Source organism: Doryrhamphus excisus, linkage group LG6 (genome assembly GCF_037039965.1).
Source record: "Doryrhamphus excisus strain RoL-2023G ecotype Guam linkage group LG6, RoL_Dexc_Guam_v1.1, whole genome shotgun sequence".
Taxonomy (NCBI): domain Eukaryota; kingdom Metazoa; phylum Chordata; class Actinopteri; order Syngnathiformes; family Syngnathidae; genus Doryrhamphus; species Doryrhamphus excisus.
In genome coordinates, this window is record NC_136362.1 from 21,796,645 (window position 1) to 21,819,114 (window position 22,470).

The 22,470-nt window shown below is 42.8% G+C and overlaps 1 protein-coding gene across 2 annotated transcripts; it reads right to left on the reverse strand.

Annotated features, from left to right (window-relative positions):
- Positions 1-42: 42 nt before the first annotated feature.
- On the reverse strand, positions 43-21,642 carry pkn2a (protein kinase N2a). Of its 2 annotated transcripts, none has more exons than XM_058067192.2 (23): positions 21,342-21,642; positions 12,960-13,124; positions 12,683-12,818; positions 8,579-8,733; positions 7,214-7,343; positions 6,631-6,776; positions 6,285-6,498; positions 5,541-5,726; positions 5,324-5,433; positions 5,109-5,252; positions 4,953-5,028; positions 4,687-4,843; positions 4,467-4,596; positions 3,116-3,252; positions 2,872-2,947; positions 2,711-2,802; positions 2,454-2,630; positions 2,316-2,378; positions 2,158-2,234; positions 1,825-1,967; positions 1,634-1,741; positions 762-842; positions 43-697 (listed from the first exon to the last, which is right to left on the reverse strand). In XM_058067192.2, exons 1-23 carry the CDS (start codon positions 21,360-21,362, stop codon positions 494-496), a joined length of 2,928 nt encoding a protein of 975 aa, XP_057923175.2. In that variant the 5' UTR covers positions 21,363-21,642; the 3' UTR covers positions 43-493. The 2 variants fall into 2 exon arrangements, with proteins under 2 accessions (XP_057923175.2, XP_057923174.2); XM_058067191.2 differs by lacking the exon at positions 21,342-21,642 and adding an exon at positions 14,710-14,981.
- Between the last annotated feature and the right edge of the window lie 828 nt (positions 21,643-22,470).

The following is a 22,470-nucleotide window of genomic DNA, read 5'->3' on the forward strand; positions in this document are numbered from 1 at the left end:
AAGTGGACCAAACAACAAAAAAAGTAGCCGTAGTAGTCAAGATGCGTGTGGTCATTGGCTTTTTTAGCGCTGTGAAATTGACTGGGAGGAAATGAGACATTTACAGTGAGATAAAAAGTGGGTGAGCTATGGCGGAGGCTTTACAGGAAGAAAAAACACTGCAATAAAATATAGGACTGAATAAACTGTACATAGAAAAAAAACCAAGAGACAGTGACGTTTAACATGAATGGGGTGTTGCCATCTTCCAGAGTTCATATGAAAAACATTCTTAGTGGTCAGACAGCGTGCAGGAGGCCCCAGCACCCCCCCCCCCCCCTCCTTCAGTTTCTCCAACAAGAGTTTCATTGGTTTTCTTGTTTAAAAAAAAAATTCTTCATTTTATTTTATTTTTTTAAGTGGGAGGCGCCTGGCGACAAAAGATGATCCGCCTCCTCTTTCAACATTGTGGAGAGATTTTGGAGAGTACGTCAGTTTCACTGTGTGTGCTAAGCTAACACCAGTCAGCGATGTAATCGAAGTCCGTGAACATGCTCTGTTCCTCGGAGTTCAGCACTCGGGGCTCCCTGGGTGGCGTCAAGATGGGCGCCTCCGAGGTAAATTCGTCATCAAAGTTGCTGACGTCGTTGGCGCCCTGGATGGTGGGCACAAATGGTGGCTTGACTTTCTTGGCCAGGAGTCCGTTCCAGTCCACGTTCTGCAGATAGAGGAACGGTCAGTGCTTGCGGCTTCTCCACCGCAATTAGTTAAGTGTCGCTCACCCTAAAGAATAGATGTTTCTTAACTTCCTCTGCATCTCGTTCTCCTGCTCCCAGCCGACGCTCGGGGCTTCTTCTTAAAAGCTGGGCACGGAGAGAAGCGGCAAGAAGTAGTCAGTGATGACGCATTTGTTTCCTGCTCAAAATCTGTCCACTTCTGCTTTCCAAAAATGTGTCAATTGGTGGCTGAAAGGCAATATTGGCGTTCCAGGCATCAAACAAAAAGATGACACAGAAAGGTATGTGATGATAACCATAGAGAAGCACAATGGAACTTGGTGCCTCCCTACAATTTATATAATAAAAACTAGGGCTGGGCGAGTAGATCTGTTCACCATCTAAATGACCTGGAGCCATTTACATATGTACCCAGAATGGGCGGAGCATAGACCAAAAGTGGGCGTGGTATAACCAGAAACAGCCAGGGCTTAAAGTGGTACCGTATTTTAAGTCTGAAATCAACATGGATTGATGAGAAGTTGCTGTATTTCTTGCTGCATTCATTCAGCTACGTGTATTGCGTATGAGTGGAAGGGATCAGGCCACACTTTGGACGTCCCTGGTTAACATATTTCACGGGGCGGGGCGGGGCCATTAACAAGCGAGTGTGTCCATGGTGTGTTTTTGTAGCACTATTACTAAATGAACCCCGCCACAAGCAAAAAACTGGATGCAGGCTACCACAGTGGTGCGCACACACGCCGGTTGGATGAGCTGCCTCTCATGAGCGGCTCGTGACAGGGCGGGGCAGTCGCTGTGTGTGACCAGGCTTTTGAAAAATGTGTTAAAAGGTGATATATGACTTGCAACAGCGCCAACTAGTGCATCCATGAAGCGAGTGCATGTCATTTCAATTGCTGGGCTAAACAACATACCCTCCTCATGATGGAGATGGCTTCCGTGGAGAGGAATCTCGGGTAGCGGACTTCATCATTAACGATGCTGTCAAAGACCTCCTCCTCATCGTCACCAGGGAAGGGGGACTGACAGAGTACAGAGATGAGGTCACGGTGGCAAGAGGAAGTCCCGTGACGCAATCTACATTCCACATAAAACATGTGCTCACCTCCCCCACCAGCATCTCAAAGATGAGGACGCCCAGCCCCCACCAGTCCACAGCACGGGTATACGACGTTTCAGTCAAAACCTCGGGCGCCAAAAACTCTGGTGTCCCGCAGAAAGTGCTGGTTCTGTCCCTGAAGCCCATTCCTAAAGGCGACACCCAGGAAAGTTGCACAATGGGACACGAAGGGGCGGAGCAAGTAAACATGCTGAGTCATGAAAGAGTGCAGGGCAGTGTGGCTGCATGCCATTCATCTTAATTCATCCACTCTTATGTACTCTTATGTACATATCTTATCTACATGCAAGTGTCCATCAGTAAAATGTCTCTTTTCACCTTCTTTACAAAGACCAAAGTCGGCAATCTTTACATAGCCCTCAGTGTCCAGGAGCAGGTTGTCCAACTTCAAGTCTCTGCAAAAACACAAGGAACATTTTTTTTTTAATATTTGCCAACACAAAGTTTATGAAGTACAAGTCCTCTGAAGGGCTCACCTATACACGATCTTGTGGTCGTGTAAGAATTGTAATCCCAACACGACACAAGCAGCGTAAAATCTGAGGTGTGGAAAAATAATAAGAAAATAAGCAGTGCAGAAAAAGTAAGAGACTTTTTTTTCTTGAAATACTCACACGGCCCGAGGTTCGGAGAACACGTCGGCATGGATGTGCATCATCAAGTCGCCTCCCGCCGCGTACTCCATGACGAAACACACATGCTCCTGTGTCTGGAAGCACGCAAAGAGGTTGACCAGAAATGGGTGGCGCACGCTGTTGACGGTTTCAAAGATCCTTTTCTCGCACATCAGGCTGGAAACGGGACACGAGGAAAGCTGGTCACATGACACGTCGGTGTTTGGTTAGACGGGAACTTCATGATAAGCCGTTACCTGTCCACCTCATCACGCGCCACAATGTCCCCTTTCTTCAGGGCTTTGATGGCAAACATCTCTCCCGTACTTTTATACTCGGCTAACAGCACCTGCAAGACACAGAATTAGCTTCAGGACAAACCATCTTTGGTTCTTGGGCAAGATTGCAAGGAACTGACCTTTCCAAAATGGCCTCGTCCGAGGACCGCAACACATTTAAAGTCTTTCAGACTAAATTGAAACTGCTCTTCTTCCCTGAAAATAAAACATCACACTTTATATCCTCTCAATTTCAGTTCCAACCACTTGAGGGTGCCATTTCTACGCCACTGTGATCTTTCAAAATTCCTAGACTATTAATAGAAGCTTTAAAGATGTTTTTATGTGGCTCTCAACTAATGCCCCAATGGGGGGCAGGTCTACCTTATCTCAGCATCTTTCTGGAAGGCTCTGAGCTCTAGGTCTGGATGTTGCAGATCTGTCTCAACCACCAAGTCCAGATCAGGTTTCACTGCAACGCTGTTCCTCTTGTTCAGGAAGTCAAACGAGGCGAGCGCGTCCTGGAGCGTCGGAATGCAAGACAGAGAATAAGGTGTTAATGTTACATTTATTGAAATCAACTGACAACTGGACTTACTGTATGTACAGGGGCAAAATATCAAATAGCATCATTTTCAAAGTTCATGTAACCAAAATGGCTCCTACAGTGGAACCTTCAATGTTAAATGGACAAATTTCAGTTCATATTGATTTAGTCCGTCAAGGGCAGGGGTGGGCAAATATTTTGACTTATGGGGCGCATTGAGTTAACAAAATCGTCCAGGGAGCCAGAACATATTTTTAACACACACACAATTTTAAGCTTATGATTTTGCTTGAATTATTTTATTAATCTAATTTCATCTGGGGCTGCATGGTAGCGAGTGGTTAGCACACAGACCTCACCAGCCATCTCTGTGTGGAGTTTGCATGTTCTCCCCGTGCATGCGTGGGTTTTTTCCGGGTATTCCGGTTTCCTCCCACATTCCAAAAACATGCTAGGTCAAATTGTCCATAGGTATGAATGTGAGTGTGAATGGTTGTTTGTCTATATGTGCCCTGTGATTGGCTGGCCACCAGTCCAGGGTGTACCCTGCCTCTCGCCCCAAGACAGCTGGGATAGGCTCCAGCACCCCTGGAACCCTCGTGAGGATAAGCAGTAGAAAATGAATGAATGATTTTATCTGTAAAAGTGTTATGCTATCAGCTGTATGTTCTCATGTCCCTTTTTCAGGAGCACTTTGAACATCAGACCATATCAAACTAGGTCATTTAATTTTACAGTTTTGTCTTCTTTTTTTTTTTAAGTAAATAAGACATGCGACTTGAAAGTCATGTTGCCAGTTTGTATGTTAAAAGTTGAAATACTTAGAAAGCAACTGGCGGGCTGGATTCAAACGCTTGGTGGGCTGCATTTGGCCCGCGGGCCTTAGTTTGCCCACCCCTGATCTAGGGCCTAACTAATTACAGTAATCCCCGACTACATTGTACTTGGAATTTTGTGGCTTAACTCTATCATGTTTTCCAAAACATATTCCTAAATAATATGTCTGTTCCCTGGTTGGGGCATATTAGTAGTCCAAAAAATGCATCATTATCCAAATGTTACATATTTGGCCCAAAAATACATAAGTGTTGTTTTAGCCTTGAGTTTCTAAACCAATGAATGAACCTCTGTGTTCCCATTCTATTGACTAGCCCCCCCCAGGTATTAACAATATGCAAGATTCAATACCTGCACTTCCTCCTTGTCAGGCAGCTTGTTGTGTTGCTCTGGGGGTTCCCGGATGCTGTCGGGTGCTGGGTAGAACTTTGGTCCTGTGGTGGCCTCTCTGTCAAAGTCCAGTTTTGTCACCAGTGGGTCACTGTGGACACAAAATGATTGGCGTTCAGACAGTAGTCAACCTGCAGGTTTGGAGGGTTTAACATGGGGCGGCGGGGGTGCCTTTGCTTGCCTGCTGGGTGTGGGTGAACCCGGGATGCTGCTGGACCCGGTCTCAGTTGTCTGTGGACTAAAGGAATTGGAGCTGACGGTTGGAATGGCTCTTCTCACCAGACGACCCCAGGTGGCGATGTTGATGTTCATCTGAGGGGCTCGCAGGAAAGTCTTACCTGGTGACCCGGAACGGGTAGAAAAACACCCAAGAAAGGAAGACGGACACAATCAAAGAGAAAGTGAATAGATGAGGGTTGCTGGAATGGTGAAACCAAGTCGGCTCACCTTGCTGCTTTGAGAAAATCTTCTTTTGTCTTTGCAGCTTTGGTCGTCTCTCAATCACAGGATTGAAAAATGTTACCTATACAATGAATGGTGGCAATAGGTTAGCCATGCATTTTGGGATTGTTTGCTAGTGAACACGCGTGTGCGTGCACAGACCTCGGCAAACAGCATCCCCTGTGGCTCCAAGTACAAGCACATGCCATGTCGCTGGTTGTCCAGGAAGTCCTCCAGGCGCAGGAACTTGACCGCACAGAGTGACCGCCAATCACGCCAGTACACTGATATTTCAAGCTCACGGGACTAGAAAAGGGCGGCAAGGGATGAAAAACCCTGTTGGACATTCAAGCCAATGGTGCGTGCGTTTGCATTACCCGATCCAGCTCCAATGTAAACTTCTGGTCCCAGGCCTGGTTACTGACCGGCTTCCAGCTGGTTTGACCTACGACTGTGTTGTCCAACTTCAAAACTGCACTGATCTCGTCTGAGGAAACACAGATTCCAATTTTCAAACCCCAACCATTGATTCACGTGATAAACTAATTACTTTTAGCAGTATTTATCATTGTGTCCTTTTTACAATGGACTTACTGGAGAGCTCCTCGCTTTTTGTCATGTTTCGTGCGCTCACGCTGCGGCTTCGGTTCGCTCTGCTAATGAACGATGAGCGTGTTTCACTCGGGCTCCAGCCAGGCAGCGGGACAGATGCCGCTTTGGAGCGTCCGGGAACATTTTCCAGAAGGTCTTGACAGCCCATGAGCCTGACGTCTAGCGTGCCTGGTAGTGGGGTGGGGAACCATCACACAAAGGTCTTAATTATGGAGTAAAATGCTTTAAAACAGTGCGGTACACTAGGATGGAGATAGTGTGTTTGAGTACTTCTACTGGTGTTTGCTTTGCTCTTAAAAGCATGAATAATTCTTCAATGGCTATCAAGGATGGACATGAATAAACTAAAGTAAGTCAAGTTTGGCCTGGAAGTATTTACAACTAGAATAAATCATGAAGATCATTGTACCTGTTATATGCAATACTGTACTGTGTACAGCAGCAGCACAGACTGGTAGAAAGCGAATGGCATCAAATTGGGACATAATTCTGGCACCCTATTGTGTTTTCAGCCAGTTCCCTACCTGTTTTTACATATTATGCTTATTTCTCCATAAAATAATTCATTGGTTGAAGTAAAGATTAAGCTTTCAGTGTCAGTGTACGGCGTCTATATAATTAACATTTTTATATAATATTTATTATAAGATTAATGAATTAATTAGGTAATTCTTCAAATGCCCTTGGCTCCTCAACAATATATTTCATATGACTGTCGTCCGGTACCTGTAAGTGCCGCGGGTTTGGTCACGGTGCTGTACTGGTTCTGCGTGGAGATGATGCTGGATCGTGGGCTGAGAACTGGCGCGGACAGAAGTGACAGCTCTTCCACAATGCTGTTGCTGCGGGCGTGGTTCTTAGGCAGCTCGCTGAGGCGCTGCTCCAAGGAATAGCGCAGGAGGTCCAGCTTTTGGCTGGACTCGTTAAACCGAGCCTGGGCCTGAATTAGACAAAGAGGGAGGGAATGCAGTTTTGTTAAAAGCAGCCAGAGATGATATGGTTTATGTTAACAAATGAACAGAGCAAAGACTGCTTTAGTAGAGATCCATGAGCAGTAAATATGATGCTATACCTCTAAATGCGCTCTCTTTTCTGTGACTTTCCCTGTGCCCAGGAGTTTCATGACGTTCTTGGCTCCCTCTGCTACAGCAGACTCTATTCTGGCATGGTGACACAGCTCTTCTACCCGCAAGTCCAATGGGCTGATGATGGCCTTGTCTGGAGGACAATGAAACACAGTAATCCCTCATTTATCGCCAGAAATCGGCTGCAGAATTGACAGTGATAAGTGAATTTACGCTCAGGAGGATTCAATATGACTAAACTAAATATTTTCCAGATAAGAGCATAGAAAATATGATTATGACTTTCTAAATATGATTATTAGAGCCAAACATGAAATAACACGCCTCCAGTCACCTTGACATAGTCATGATCAGAGAGGTAAGACTCATGTGTGCTTCAATAAATGCCTTCCGTTTATTTGAGGACTGGACAGGAAGTGACGTTTTGGATTCAGAGGTGAGTTTGAGCATTATGATGATGATGATGATGATGATGATGTTGACCGTATCAGCCGTCCCTCACTCCATCGCAGTTCGAACATCGCTCACTCACACTGTGGCATTTTTCAAAAATTAATGAATAAATCTCACCAATCACATCGTTGTTCTCGAAGCTCAGCTCATTGGCCTGGCTTGCCTTGAGTATCTGCATCCTGATGAACTCAATCTTCATCTTGCTGTCCTGGAGCAACTGCTGTGCTGTGGCCAGTAACTTGCGATCCTATGAGTGGGATCCATCCGGTTAAGAAAGCCAAAAGAGCACTAAATGACACAATACTTTTTAGGGGCTCATAAGATTGTACCAACAGCTCCACAAAGACCTCAGTTGTACCTCATCTGGACCCAATGAACCAATCTTTATTGTTTCTTGCCAAACAAAAAGGTGTTGTATTATCGTATAGTCAGCAGACTTCTTTTACATGCACACACACGCCAGCATTCCTCTGAACTTAACAGTCCAAGTTGTTGGTGGCAGTGCGTGCAGGAAAAGGTCTCTTTCCACCAGGAACTTCCTCTCTGACATCATGACAGCAGTATTTCCAAACGGACGGTGCCTCTGTCTGACAGGCTGATTACAAAACATTGTGACCTCACAGTGACTGTCGGGACACTTGGGTTTGTGCCACTGACTTTCACATCCACATCCTTCATCATTACAATTCTATGACAATCTCTGCAAGCTCTCCCAATATGTCAATACTAGCACAACTTTGGATGCATTTTGCTTCACCCAGAGGTCACGCCACCTTTTTCTTCTATTGTTTGCTGAACCGACACTCGTACACCTCTCTAATAACTGGCTTAGTCGGGACCAGGTGGCATGACCCGTCCCTTGTGACTGAACCACGCAGACACCAGCCAAATTATAGCTAGTCATACTTTGAGGCTGAGAGGAGCAACAGTGCCTGTAAAAGCTTTGTGAACAAACAGCAGTGCAGATGACACACCGTGTATCAGCATATTCTCACGTTTCGTCCTGCCGCAGCAAAGCTACAATGATAACATTGTGCCATCTGTGGAGTGGAAGTGGTGGTTTGGTTTTTAATCTGGGAAACTCCAGGTCTCATGGTATCACATTATTGCAGAGTCCACGTTTACTAGAAGAAATGAAATCACCAGTGCGGTATATTTTCTTTTGGTCTGTTCAACAGGCTTATGGCTTGGAGCCCTAAAATTACAAATAAATTCAGTGGCAATACAAGATTTTCATTCATTCATTGCCCCCTGTGTTTTATACATTGGAGCCTTATTTGGATATGAAAAACTAAAACAGCATAGGTTCTGCTGAAATCTTGGATTTGTTCGTTAAATATAAGAATTGGAACATGCACTGTAACATCTTCTAAATGCCACGTACAATTAGCTTATAGACGAATATGTTTTGACTAATACTAGCCTGTAAAACCGTGATGGAGTCTACCCCAGGTTACAAGAAACAAGGAAGCCAAACCCTACCTTTGATGGTCCATTGGAGTACATCTGAATCATGTTCTCTGCACCCTGTTTGACCTTGAGCTCAATGTCGTTCTGCCTTTTCAGGGCTGCTAGGCGGCTACTGCTTGTGCATATTCGGGTCTCACTGTTCGGGGTATCTGGGGTCAGAGGGCATTCTGCGGAGCAACACAGAGGAGGTGGAGTTAGTACTTTACCAAACTTTGGAAACAACCCTTGGTACAGGATATGCCGATCGCTGGAGTTTGTCACAAATAGACAAGGAACTGAACTCTGCATGTACACGCTATTTTTAGCCAGCAGCCTTGTAGCGGTTAGCTAAACAATCTTGCAGCACTGCACAATCACTCATTACTTTGCTTACAAAAACCTGTCAAGTAGCACCTTTAGAAAGGTCTGTGGAGTAAAATGTGTTCATGCTGGACTTCAAATCCAAAATTGCTGCAATAACATTAAGATTTGGAATGATGTTTCATAATGTCATAACCATATGTCAGAGGAACAAAAGTTTCTCATCATGCCAAAGGTTGTCCTATATAAATAATAAATAAATAAAATATATAAATAACTAATAATAATAAATAAAATAAATATACTGTACAGTTTCTCAAATACCATCATCGTTTTTAAACAAGAACATATCCAAAGGATGAGCGCATGTTTTCCTGTGTAGACTTGCAGGGGGCAGGGAAACCCTTCACCAGATTGATTTGATGACTCCCATCACACACACACACACACACACACACACACACACACACACACACACAAACAAATGCATGTACACACAGTTGGCAGGAAAACCTGTCTGACTTCTCCAGACATGATTTGCAAGTTCAGTTTCAGTGTCGGTGGTGTCATAGTGGGACTCCTCATAAAAAAGGTCTGCCAGGCTTTCTCAGTAAGATTATAAAAACATTTGGTGGGACATGAAACATTTAAGGATATCATCAATCAATAGTCAACCTAAAAATATTTTTTTTTTTCATGAATTTTTTAAATTCCAGACATGGATTATAATAAGCAGCCACCTGTAGAAGTGTTGAAAAAGTCATGTACAGTAGTTCCAGCTAGGGAGTTTCTCTCTTTGAGAACGGGGGAATGGAGGCAGGGGGGTTGGTTTTGGCCAAGGTTGCATGGAGTTGAGAACTCCCTCCTACTTCTAAAAGCGGTCCAGCCCACGCTGGGCTGGAGGACAAGACACTGAGCTGCTGAATAGCTGCCGCGATGATGTCATTGCTGGACAGCTGACAAGGGCAATCCTCCCCTCGGTTTTTGATGGGAACGCAAAGAGAAAGTGGGCAGGAATATTCTCTCAACAATGACATCACTGGGAAAAAACAAGTGAACTTGGGTGGTTCCCATAATCTGTCCAGGATCAATATAAACAGTGCGGAGAACATTATATGTACGTAGGTAAATGTTCAACTTTACACCAACATTGCATTGATATCTTTGTTAATCAAACATTTCTAATTTCTTTTTTTTTATTGCATGTTTGCCACACTAAAATGTTTCAGATTAGTGACAATACAACTGATCACAAAATCCACTTATTATTGAGGGAGAGAAAAATCCAAAGCTACATGGCCCTGTGTGAAAAAGTTATTGCCCCCTAAAGCTAATAACTGGTTGGGCCACCCTTAGCAGCAACAACTGCAATCAAGCATTTGTGATATCTTACATCTCTTCCAGCGCTGTGGAGGAATTTTGGCCCATTCATCTTTGCAGAATTGTTGTCATTCAGCCACATTGTAGGCTTTTCCAGGATGAAGCGCCTTTTTAAGGTCATGCCTCAGCATCTCAATAGACTTTGACAAGGCCACTTGTCTTCATTTGTTTTTTCCTCAACCATTCAAGAACAGATAGGCGGACATTATCCTTCAGGATTTTTTGGTAGGCAGTAGAATTCATGGTTCCATCACAGCAAGTATTCCAGGTCCTGAAGCAGCAAAACAGCCTCAGACCATCACACTACCACCACCATATTTTACTGTTGGTGTGATGTTCATTTTTTGAAATGCGGCGTTACTTTGACGGCAGATGTAATGGGATTGCAATCTGTGTCTTCAGACCACAGAGTATTATCCCAAAGGTCGTTCAGCAGTGGTTTTCATCTTGGAACTCTGCCTTGCAGGCCATTTGTGTCTTTAATTGGTGGAGTCATGAACACTGACCTTAACTGGGAAGTGAGGCCTGCAGTTCTTGTGGGGTCTTTTGTGACCTCTTGGATGATGGATTTTGCTTGGCCGAACACTCCTGGGAAGGTTCTCCACTGTTCCACGTTTTCACCATTTGTGGATAATGGCTCTCACTGTGGTCCCAAATCTTTAGAAATCTCCTTATGACCTTTTGCAGACTGATAGCTCTCAGTTAAGTTTTAACAGGAGGGTTACCCACACTGCGCGATGTAGGTTAGGATTTTTCTTCTCCCTTAATAATAAAAGGTTTCACTTAAAAACTACATTTTGTGTTCAGTTGTGTTGTCAACTGAATATTTAAATTAGTTTGATGATCTGAAACATTTGACAGGTTTGACAAACGTGAAAAAAATAGAATTTACCCCCAGTTCATGAGAATATGGGAAAAATAGGAAAATAATTTGTGTATCATTATAAAAAAATATATCATTATGCATGGGAACTTAAAATGTATTTAAATAAATGTTAAATATCACAATACTTCCAAAAATACTGGGGCATAACGTTGAGGACACTTCTCCCCGCATCTATTTTATAGCTATTAAATGACCAGATTAAAAAAACGTAGCTTGTGTGGCTTCCTGTGAGTGAATGAGTGACCTAGTGAGTCGATTTATGACTTAAACTGAGCCGTGGAGATAAGCAGACACAACCCACCCCAAGCCTGTCCAACAACAAAACCCATTCTGGCAGCTTGTACAGACACAGCAACTCTTTCTGACTAATTTGGGGAAACAAGCCCTGTTCAAGTCGACCATGTGTCAAGAAATTGTCCCATGTCCCATGTCCCATGACTCCATTCCCTGCTCTCCGTCATCTCACCATGCTCAGCGACATTCCGGTGCCGCTGCGTCACATAGAAAGAAGGACCTCGTTCATCAGACACAGGGTCACAGAAACAGGATAAATTTGCTCCCATTCAAGATAACCAACTGAACCGGCGGATTGTCACCGGCACCAGGCAGACAAACATCGGGCCTCAACTTCCGTTCATGTGACCCTCGCCTCCAGCAACTGCCTCATCAGGCCATCGGTTCAAAGCGTTGAACAAACGCCACTGCTTGACTCCTTCCAAGTTTCATTGTTGTTGACAAAAGGCACAGGAGCTAGCTTTCAACAGTCTCAGAGGGGAACAATCGACAGCTCGTTGTAACAGTCGGTGGAATGTGGAATGCAACAATGTCAGTCTCTCCAGAGTGAGTCACCTCCAAAGACTGACTGTGCTCTGACTGTGTTTGTGTTTGTTTGTGTGTGGTCTGATCTTATTACTGATGTTGTTGTGGCACAACACCCAAATGACTGACAATGTGATACTTGGGTTTTACAGCAACCAGTAATGGCTACAGCTTTGTTGCTGGTGAAATAAGAGATAGACTGTTGCGGTACTGGATGAATACTGTAGCAGCCACAAGAGTGGCCAGGGGCCAACCCTCAAACCACAACATTAGATTGCACGTTCAATTAGAAACATTTTATAACACAGAAACTCACCAAATAAATATAGCAACAATGTGTGCTTAAAATAACAGTTTCCTCTTGGGCAACTTTACTGTACAGTCTGTTCTTTTATACATAGTAAATGCTCGAAACAGACACGTGGACAGGCATCAGAGAAGGGTTTCATAATAATGAAAGAGCGCCCATGGCAGTTTGGGTTCAAACCCTTGCTCAGTGGCACTGTAGAGCAAAGTAAAACAACCTTCCAACAACACGGCATTTCCATATTTTGGTTTTTATTGGCCGAACCCGAGTCCTTGAGAGGTACTACTGCTGACATACGACATTAAGAGACCTCCAATCACAATTTGCATTCCCACATCGAACCCCTTATTATATTTGCGTAAAAGCGCCATACTCACCAATATACAATTTATACACATACATAAAATTGTTGGCTGCTAGTTACCTTGTAATTCTTCAGGGTCTTTAACCACAATGTGGGCATTGAGCTCCTGCAGCTCCTGGTGAAGCTCCTCAACCTTCTTGTTGGATTTTTTTAGCATATTGTCGACATAAGCCAGGCTTTTCTTGTCTGTGGTGACCTGAGGACAAGAAAAGAAATTGCCAAAGTGTGGACTGGGATAGAAGACTCGCAGCCATGAGTTGTGACATTAGTCTCACAGAAAGACACTCTTGGGTGTGCAACAAATGTTGACACGGTTGACTGGTGACAGTGACTGTACCTTGCGCAGGTTCTCTGCACCTTCCTTGATCTTCAGCTCCTTGCGGATCTCCCGGCGAATCTGTTCCTTGATCTCTTCCAGCTTCTGCTGGACCATGGTGTCCGACAGGTCCAGGTTGTTGCCTAGGCCAAGCCGCTCCGACACGAGCTGGCCCCGGGAATCCCCCTGGAAGAGGAGATGAACGGAATATTGACGCAGAAGAAGGTAAAAGGAAAAGCACTATAACTCTATACAATACAGCTTTGACAAAATATGACACATACTTCATCTGAGGACCAAAACACACAGTGTGAAACGTTGAAACTTGGCTGCTACACCAAAGCAACAAACGCTGGACTTTCAGAGGAAAGACAAATATCTAAAATTGAGCAAAAAAGGAAAGAGCGGATCACCGAAAAGCTTGGCAAATATATTGATTCAACAACTAGCCCATCTCTTTTGTGGATTGTGAGCTTTATTTTCTCTTCAAATGTATGGATCCACACTACAGTATGTGCTGCCATCACTATACTATATTGCTGACCTGCTGTACAAAAAAGTACAGGAAAACATACATTTATTTGATTTAAAGTTTAAAAGTTTCACCATAGATACATGGAGTTCCGACATTTGCCCCATGTCACTACTGTCAGTCCATTTTACAATACTATCTTTCTAAAATATTACAGTGAAGCTGACCTTTAATTCTCCCTAAGAATTTTATTTCATGGCATTTAAAACAGCTGGGCGCTACAAGTGGCTATATATTCATGGGATAAATCAATCATAACTCATCACTTAACAATGCTGATCTCTTGTTATTATAATACTTGTGGCTTGGCGTCAAAACACTCGCTGTTTGTCCAGGTTGTGCACCTGAAATACATAGTCTCCATTCAGTTTCATTCAGTTTTCAGGATTAGGCACATTTCTGTTCTCTGACAAAGCTGTTGGCATACGGTTGACATACCGGCCAGACAGCTCCACTATAGTATACTAGTTCAGCCAGATCTACGTTTTAACACATGGCCGCTTGCTCTAAACTCACACTTTGTTTATTTCTATTCAAAAGAGAAACCACTTCAATGAGGAGGAGTTGTGGCTGTCAAATATCGCATACACTGTATTAAACTTGAATTTCTTGAATTGTTTTCAAGGAGATATATCTTAGCTTAAAGCTGAGGATCAAATCACTGCAGTTTTCAGTCACTATCAACCTGCATTCTTAAAACCTTCACCTTAACCAAGGAGGGATTAGGAGCCACTTCCTGAATGACTTGAGACATCTTTGTGAAAAGATGGTGAGGTGCCAAGGCAGCAAATAAGGGTTATTTTCACTGTTGATTAATCTTACGCTTACATCCTCTATGGCTACTCTGTGTGTATATGTATAATCGGTGTGTATGAGATGCAAACTTACTTAGAAAACAACATTTGCTGCTATAACATCAACACGTATAAACCAATGATGATATTCATGTATTATAATAAACAACTCAAAAGGCTTGGTGTATACTGTATAACGTTATTTCTGCTCCAGTGCACTTTGACAATATTGTGTGCAAAAACTATACATGTTAATATCACATTAATAGAACATCTCACTGTCGTCTGAAACTTCAGCTGAACAAAGGTTTCAATGGGATCAGAACATACGACTGCCATTAAATCTCAACTGTAAACATCTTGCGGCTTCAATCTTGCATCCAGCGATGCATAAAGACATTCAGCGTAATCATTAATGGCTAAAATCACAAGTTCCTAATCTTACCATAGCATCTTCAGTTTCAGCCAAGTCCATTTCTAGATCTGACGACCAAACCAGCCCACGCACGTTACGCTGACATGCTAAATGGTCCTCACAAGTATCCCACTGAAGTTCAGCCATTTGGAAAGAGCAAAGTGGTCCTCTGTAAAGTTAGGCTGTTATTGCTGCGAGCAAAGGCTCCATTCAAAGCCGCTCTCACTCATTCACTCCAAGAGATTTTTTTCCTGCCATCTCATTTTGCTTTGTCTTCCTCACACGCGCCGGTGACATCAACTGAGGAAGATAAACCGTCTGAGTAGCGACGGCCAAATCCCTATTAGCTTCTCACTCTGTGAGGTCACAGCAGCCCAGAATGGGACCTAATCTCACTCCAGTGGCTAAAATTACCCCAAGTTAAAAACATAACACTGGACTTCTATCACAACCTCCCACACTTGCATGGTATGACAGAGGAACAAACAACTTAAACTGCAGCCAGACTAGAAGAATCCACCCTGCTGATAAGAGCCCTGCTTGTATATCAGTGCAGATGAAGGTGCTTGTTAAAAACACTTGGGACTATGGAGAACATTTGTGATCAGTTTATTATGAACTAATTCCAGTTTTAATACCAGTGTCATCATGAACAGAATAACGGACATACATAAGATGACACACTCACACATTAGCAGTTCCGCAGTTTCTTGACATTATACTCCCTACAGCTTTTAGGGAACTGTTGCTTTTTTGTGATTAAGTGATTAGGTTTATTCTTTATTATTATTACTATTATTATTATTATTATCACAATTGAATGTAAAACATACACCTTATTGCACCAGCATGAAGCTGTTCTTATAGAACCATCGTTTTGAAGTGTTTACTGTATATGCAAAGTAAGAATAAAAACAATTAATAAAAATAAATATTTCCAGTCATTTTCTTTTCTTTCCTTATTTTTTCTTTGGCATTAAACACTTGTCGAAGTGGGAAAATACTTTCATGATAAAGGTCTTTGCGAGAACAACGGCTTGTCGACTATTAAATTAGTTGTCGATTATATGGCCATTAGTCAACTATTTCTAGCAACCCTAGTTCTAACACAGCTAAAAGAGGCAGCTGTGAATGTACCAAATGGGACACAGCTATTCGGGCTATATAGCCTTCTGAAAAAACTTCCACAAAGCGCCAACAACACTCCTTTACAAAATGTGACCTGCATATTAACCAATAATTTATTTAGTCTAAAACACAAGAAGCCCAAAACCTACCACTTCCACACCGAATGAGAGGGTAACTTTTTCACCCCACTCTATCAGGTATATGGACTATATCGACCAGTCGGCCACAAAACAGCAATCATTAATTAATTAATTAATGAAAACTGACAATATAGCGAAGGAGCAAGAATCGAACCGCAATATTGAGAGGGACAAGTGTCGATGTCTCATCGAACGCCAAAACCTAGTGGGCAATGTAGAATACAGTACCACAGTCATGATTAGAATGCTTCTTCTGCCTCGTACTTGTATTTTAGTTCATTTAGCCATAAACCTAGTATCAAATACTTGATACTCCATTTCATTCAGTCTTTATTGTTTTGTGTGTGTTTTTTATTTCATATTTTTTTCTTCACAGAGGCCCTGAGAATACAATGATGCAAGGATGAAAGAGAATATGCCCTATATTTGTACTTTAGTTCACACATTTTTATGCTTGAAAATGTTTAACTTCGGCAAAAATTGTAACATTTGCCTAAATCTCCATATTTTTTGACTAATAATAGGACGTATTCAACCAAGAAATGGTTCATAATTAATAATATTTTTTAAAAACTGTGCGAGTGAATCCGCAAAATGTGGCGAAGGATGACTGTATAGTGCAGGGGTGCTCACACTTTTTCAGCATGTGAGCTACTTTTAAAATGACCGAGTCATCTACACACTACAAAAATGCAAAACATCTATTTATTTTCAAATGTATTGAGGATTATTTGTACGTACAATGTATGTTGATGTACCTTACATAACCAAATGAGCCAATATTGCAAAACACACATAATTAACTATTAACATTTTTTGTAATTACCGGAGTTTACTTTGATGACTTGCACTGAATTGAATCAGCCAGGGATGCATAGTCCGGACAGTAGCTGCTGATAGCCAGGTTAGCCAGGCAAACGCACTTCGAAAAAGTCCACCTCCCATTCCGTATGGAAGTGATATGTTTTTGCCTTTTTACTTGGTCCAGCTACTTCACTCATTTTAGTGACCATAAACTTTAGCGAGGGCTTAAAATCTGACGCAATTCGCCAACTAGCTTAGCACTTTGCATCGTTGTTTACGCATGAGCGGTGACCTAAAGGTCAAAATTCAGTTGTCATCTGACTGGTCAATCAAGTAACGGGGATGGATGATAGGCTGACATTGTAAGTTCTGCTGCACTTAGAGACGTTGTTTGATTTGATTGGTCACCCGAAGGGCAACATTCAGTTGTCATCTGAATGGCTGCCCTGTATATCAATCAAGTGACGGCATTGATGCTATGATGATATTTTTTTAATGTCACGCCGCGATCGACCAGCGATCGACCAGCGATCGACCAGTACCACCTCCGCGATCGACCGGTAGATCGCGATCGACTTGTTGAGCACCCCTGGTATAGTGTATTTTCAGGCTTTTTAAAATATTACATGCACATGCTTCACAGCCAATTTTGCAAAGTGGAGACAATGACGCCACCTTTCCCACCGCAATGACAACCAACCACCACAAATAGATTGTAGTCCTGTGAGAAACCTTATAAATGTGCCTTGTTATTGACTGCTGGACACAATGCTAAAACAGGATACGTGATAGAAAATGGTTGGATGGATGGATGGACAACAGGGCTGATCCCGGATGGAAGAATACCCTTAAACAAAGCTGCTTTCCTGCTTCTGATACTACCTCCAAAGCTGACAAATTTCAGGGTCGACTCCCCTGTCAATGTTTTTCACACTGACGAGCGACACAGGAAAAAGGTGCTAAATTCCTGGCTTTTTGGAAGGCGGTGCAAAAGAGGATATACTAGTTGAGGTGGGCCGGGTTGTGTGGCACGACAATGAAGACATAATGAAAAATTGAAAAAAAAAATTATTGCTTATTGCTTCAGTTGCACATTATCTAGAGTAAACCCTGTAATCACTGACTTTCCTTTTGATGGACATATACACCTAGATGTTTGAGGGCAGGAAAACAAGTTTGGTGGGGTGCAGGATTTCCATGCACTCATACTGCTGACGTGCCATTGAGAAAACATATCTATATAGGTCCACCTTAGAGGAAACAATAGTTTGTATATTTCCAGGTTGGAGAGGGTTCCCAATGATTCATAGGTGAAATGGAGGTCACCACTCCAGGAACTAAGCAAAAAAGGCAGCTCTTAAGCTCATAGTCGTGAGAAACGTATTTACAGTGCACTGTTGCTGTATTTGCCCAGCTTGAATGAGGACAGTGGGAGGACACCCAGAAGGGCCTATTTTACTGCAACTCGATGCATGGAAATCCATGAAAGGTCAATCAGATAAGGTGGAAATAAATCAGCTATTAAAACCTGCCTGCTTTAGTTAAATATCAAACAACAGAAACTACATTAGAGAACAAGAGACACGCAACCACACTAGCATGCTAAACCAAGCTAACACGGCTCGCTTCCATTCACTCTGAGGTTCCGCCAACCTTCGCTGGTGTGTATCACCATTTCAACCAGTTTAGTTCGGAGGGAGGCTGTTTAGTATTTAGAGTGAGAGTGGTCCACCGAGTAAATACATCCCCACATGAACGTTCCTTCGCCTCACGATGACAGCATTTCATTTATCTTATGTATCAGAGTCGGGCGCATCACCCAAATGGGCTTGTTTATGTTTATCATTTATACCAGTATGAGTAATTGTCTTATCATTGAAAGACTCTACACCAGTATACCGCCCCATACAGACGGTTATTCATGCAGAGGTGTCCATGTTTGTGTCGGCGCTCGACTGCCACCCATGATGCACTGCCAAATTAATCCATAAAGTCAAAACCCATGGCTTAATAGAAACACTGGACAACAGCCACCATCTTTAAACTCTTTTTCATGCATCCAACTAAAATCCCAGTAAAGTCCAAACAACAAATGCTTGTGTGAAAGTTCAGACTACAGACAGAATACACAGACCACACACAAGCACAGACACACGCGCACGCTGAAAACAATACCAACCACATGCTGCAGCAGCTGGTAAAAATATATAGCGATAAGTGACCTGCAGCCTGCCATCAAGGGTCTTTACTGAACGATACTATTCTTACAAAAGGTCAACAACTGTTACCTACACATGTCCAACTTGTCGGAGCTTTTAATGCGTACACGCGTGACGCGACTGGGGGAGGGTGCAAAGGCAAATATTAGGTCTCCGTCTCTAAGAGAAGTGAGATAAAGTTGTTCTTTAAAATCTGAAAAGCTAAAACAAGAGCTTCATTCAAACAATGGGACAATGGAAATGTAGAGCCCATTATCCTGCTCCTGCTTCCCTTCTGCATGATGCCTATCTCAGCCGCCTTCCATCCCACAACTGGCTCTCATGTGGCCACAGACACTGGCTCTCATTGGCTTCGAGTCAAACTACAGGTCTTGAACTCTATAATGGTTGTTTGTGTGTATTTGTCAGTGTAATGACAGCATGAATTGATCCACAGTAGCAGCTTGGTGCTCTACTTGAGGCAGCAGCTGCAGCCCCGTCCGGTGGGACTTTGGCTTCGCAACTGGAGCAATGAGCAAAATGCACGATAACCTTTAAAGCTGAACTTCATTTGACCTTCTCTAAGGTTTCAAATGCACATGTTCAACTGTTGTTTCAGTGCTTTTTGCACAAGCTGCTGTTCTCTCACAAGGAGCTGAACAGAAAAATTGACAACAGGTGTGTGATCCATGAATGTACCAATACATTTCCAGGTTCAGAAATGGTATTTAAACAGTACTATTTATAGGCCTGTCACGATAATACATCTTGATATTATCTGCATTTTTAGATCATTTTTTCATTAATTATATTGCATAACATAAGCCGGTGTGTCTGGCTTGCCGCTGTCCCCGCATCACTGTGATTGGTTTTATCCTTTGTTGTAAGCAACATTGACTCTCTGCTGGTATAGAATTACTTCAAATCCAGGACTTTGGGGGCCGCCTGTGCGAAACACGAGTACAGGGGACTTACAACAACAGTCCCATGACACATACGACAACAATACCCAACCATATTAACAGTACCTCAGATCTTTTCATGTCTGCGTGAGCAGTAAAATTTTAAAATTATGACCTTGGCTGGTGGACATAATAAATCTGGAAGTTCTTTTCATCATCCGCAAATGACTTTCAAAATCTGTGTCAGTGAAGCGGCTCATAAAGTTGGCTACTTTGTAGATTTCGCTTGTTGCAGGCTACTCTGGCAACCTATCCCCGGCAATAAATGAGGGGAACACTGTATTTCTTATGAGAATAATTCATGTGATTAGAGTATATAGACCTCCTGGAACAGAGTAATGATGCTACATGAGGGTCCACTATATCAGAAATTATTTTTACAAAAATAGGTCTTGAAAAAGAGGGCTCATCTTATATTTTTTGTCGTCCTATATTCGGATCAGTACGGTATATGCAACCTGGACAATCTAAAAACATAATACTACATATTCACAAATGGTGAATACATGATAAAGCAAGTAAATACAGGTTGTAATTTAGAGCATCACTAATGCATCACCACCACCTGTTGTCTCCATTTCCATCCATAATAGCCTTGGAAAAGATGATATAGGAAACACATGAACCAATATTTGTCTCACTTTGTGGCTGCTCCCAAACAGAAAGTCCCTGTGAAGTCTTTCATCATTGATACGTAACAGTTGTGGAGTGATTAGATAGGTTTCTGTACATGTTTGCATGTTCACGTTTGCCAGAAATAGTCACCCCGGGCAGTGACGTCATTCAAGTGAAACCATATTCATACGTGACTCGTGTTTTTTTTCCCGAACTAAATAATAAAAGGGGGGCATAATTGTGAAACATATACGTTATGTTTTGTTTTTCTAAATGCAACAATTTTTAATGAGCCCATGTGGTTTACAACTGTTGCTGTCAGACGTTATAGTGACGTCCATGTGTTCTGTACGATCATTTGTGGCAAAGCTAACCGTGATCCTGCTATGGTGTACTTTCATCAATCATTATACAAAATATTGGGACTTTAAAACGCTAAACGCGACTCCTTTCCCCCTCCTTAACTTAACGCTAGGACTCACACTCCTGTAAGTTAACATTTGACCACTACTTAAGTGAAACTAGCGAGCTTTCGAGCTTTTCACAGCGAAATGAACACAAGACGCTCTGAACTCCGCTGGTTCGAAACTTGGGACATACTTCAGGATAAGTTAGTTTGGATAATTGTTTCCCAGGCCTCAATCCGAGGATGATTCCCAGACAGAACTGGAAGCAACTTTTCACCCGTCACTCCAACACAGATATATCGACGAGTGCCGAATAAAGCCCGAGGGGCTGAAAACTTTCCCCAGCTTTCTGTCAAAAGCCAGCAGGGAGTTAGCGCACTTTTCCCAACAGTTGTCAACTTTTCCTACCTGCACGGAGTCGGCGGCCATCTTGCTTTTCGCCTATGAATCAAATCCTACGGGGAGAGCGGAGGGGAGGTGGAACTCCGAAAACAAGCCTTGTTTTTACGTTTCCCTCGCAGAGGACACACAGGAAAGTTGGTTTTCACCCAAGCGTCGGTCATCTCGGGTACGCGATGCTTCCCATGTTGTCTTGGACGCGGTCCACACCGCAGCTCGGTGGGGTCCGGACGGGGCTGACGCCTGCTTAGTACAAAAGTGAAGAACAAGAGGCCGTCCCAGTGCAGTTGGAGAAAGAGGCGGTGGTTAGAGTGGAATTGCCCGCCCAGAGGAGCTCCCACACCACCATCACGCAGGAACCACCTTCGCCGCCGTGCGCTTGCGTGTGCGTGTGCGCGTGGACATCTGACCCGACAGGACACTTGCTTGAAGTTTTTTCACTCAAAACGACGTTAAAAATGTGGTATTTTACTTTTTTAGATAGTACAAACAATTTTCATGTGACTGTTTTCCATCAAATTTGGAGCAAATGGGACCATTTTTAAAAAATAAATTCATGAATGAATTATTGCCATTTTGTGGTTGACTTACTCCAAATAATACGCTAATTTACTTACATTTCACATATTCTTATAGACATGCAAATATACATAAGGCATTCAAAAGATGATTCAAAGACATGTAGTATTCTACATTGGTCACAAGGTGTCAGTAATGTTCCATTGATGAGCCAATAGCCACTGCCCAGTGGGACTTTTATTTATGTATGCATAATTCATCATTTAGGTGCACGGCGGACGAGTGCTTAGCGTGCAGGCCTCACAGCTCGGAGACCCGAGTTAGGTTCCAGGTGAACTTTGTGGGTTTTCTCCGGGTACTCCGGTTTCCTCCCACATTCCAAAAACATGCTCGGTTAATTGGCAACGATATTGGCGAGTCATCGACTTCAAATTGTCCATCGGTATAAATGTGAGTGTGAATGGTTGTTTGTCTATATGTGCCCTGTGATTTAACATTTCATCATTTAACATTTTATCTCCAAGCACACTTTTTTATTCTAAAATATATAAGAATTAAATACTACATGCATGGTGAATGATACCATGCTACAACATTTTCAAGGTCAGATGTTACAGAT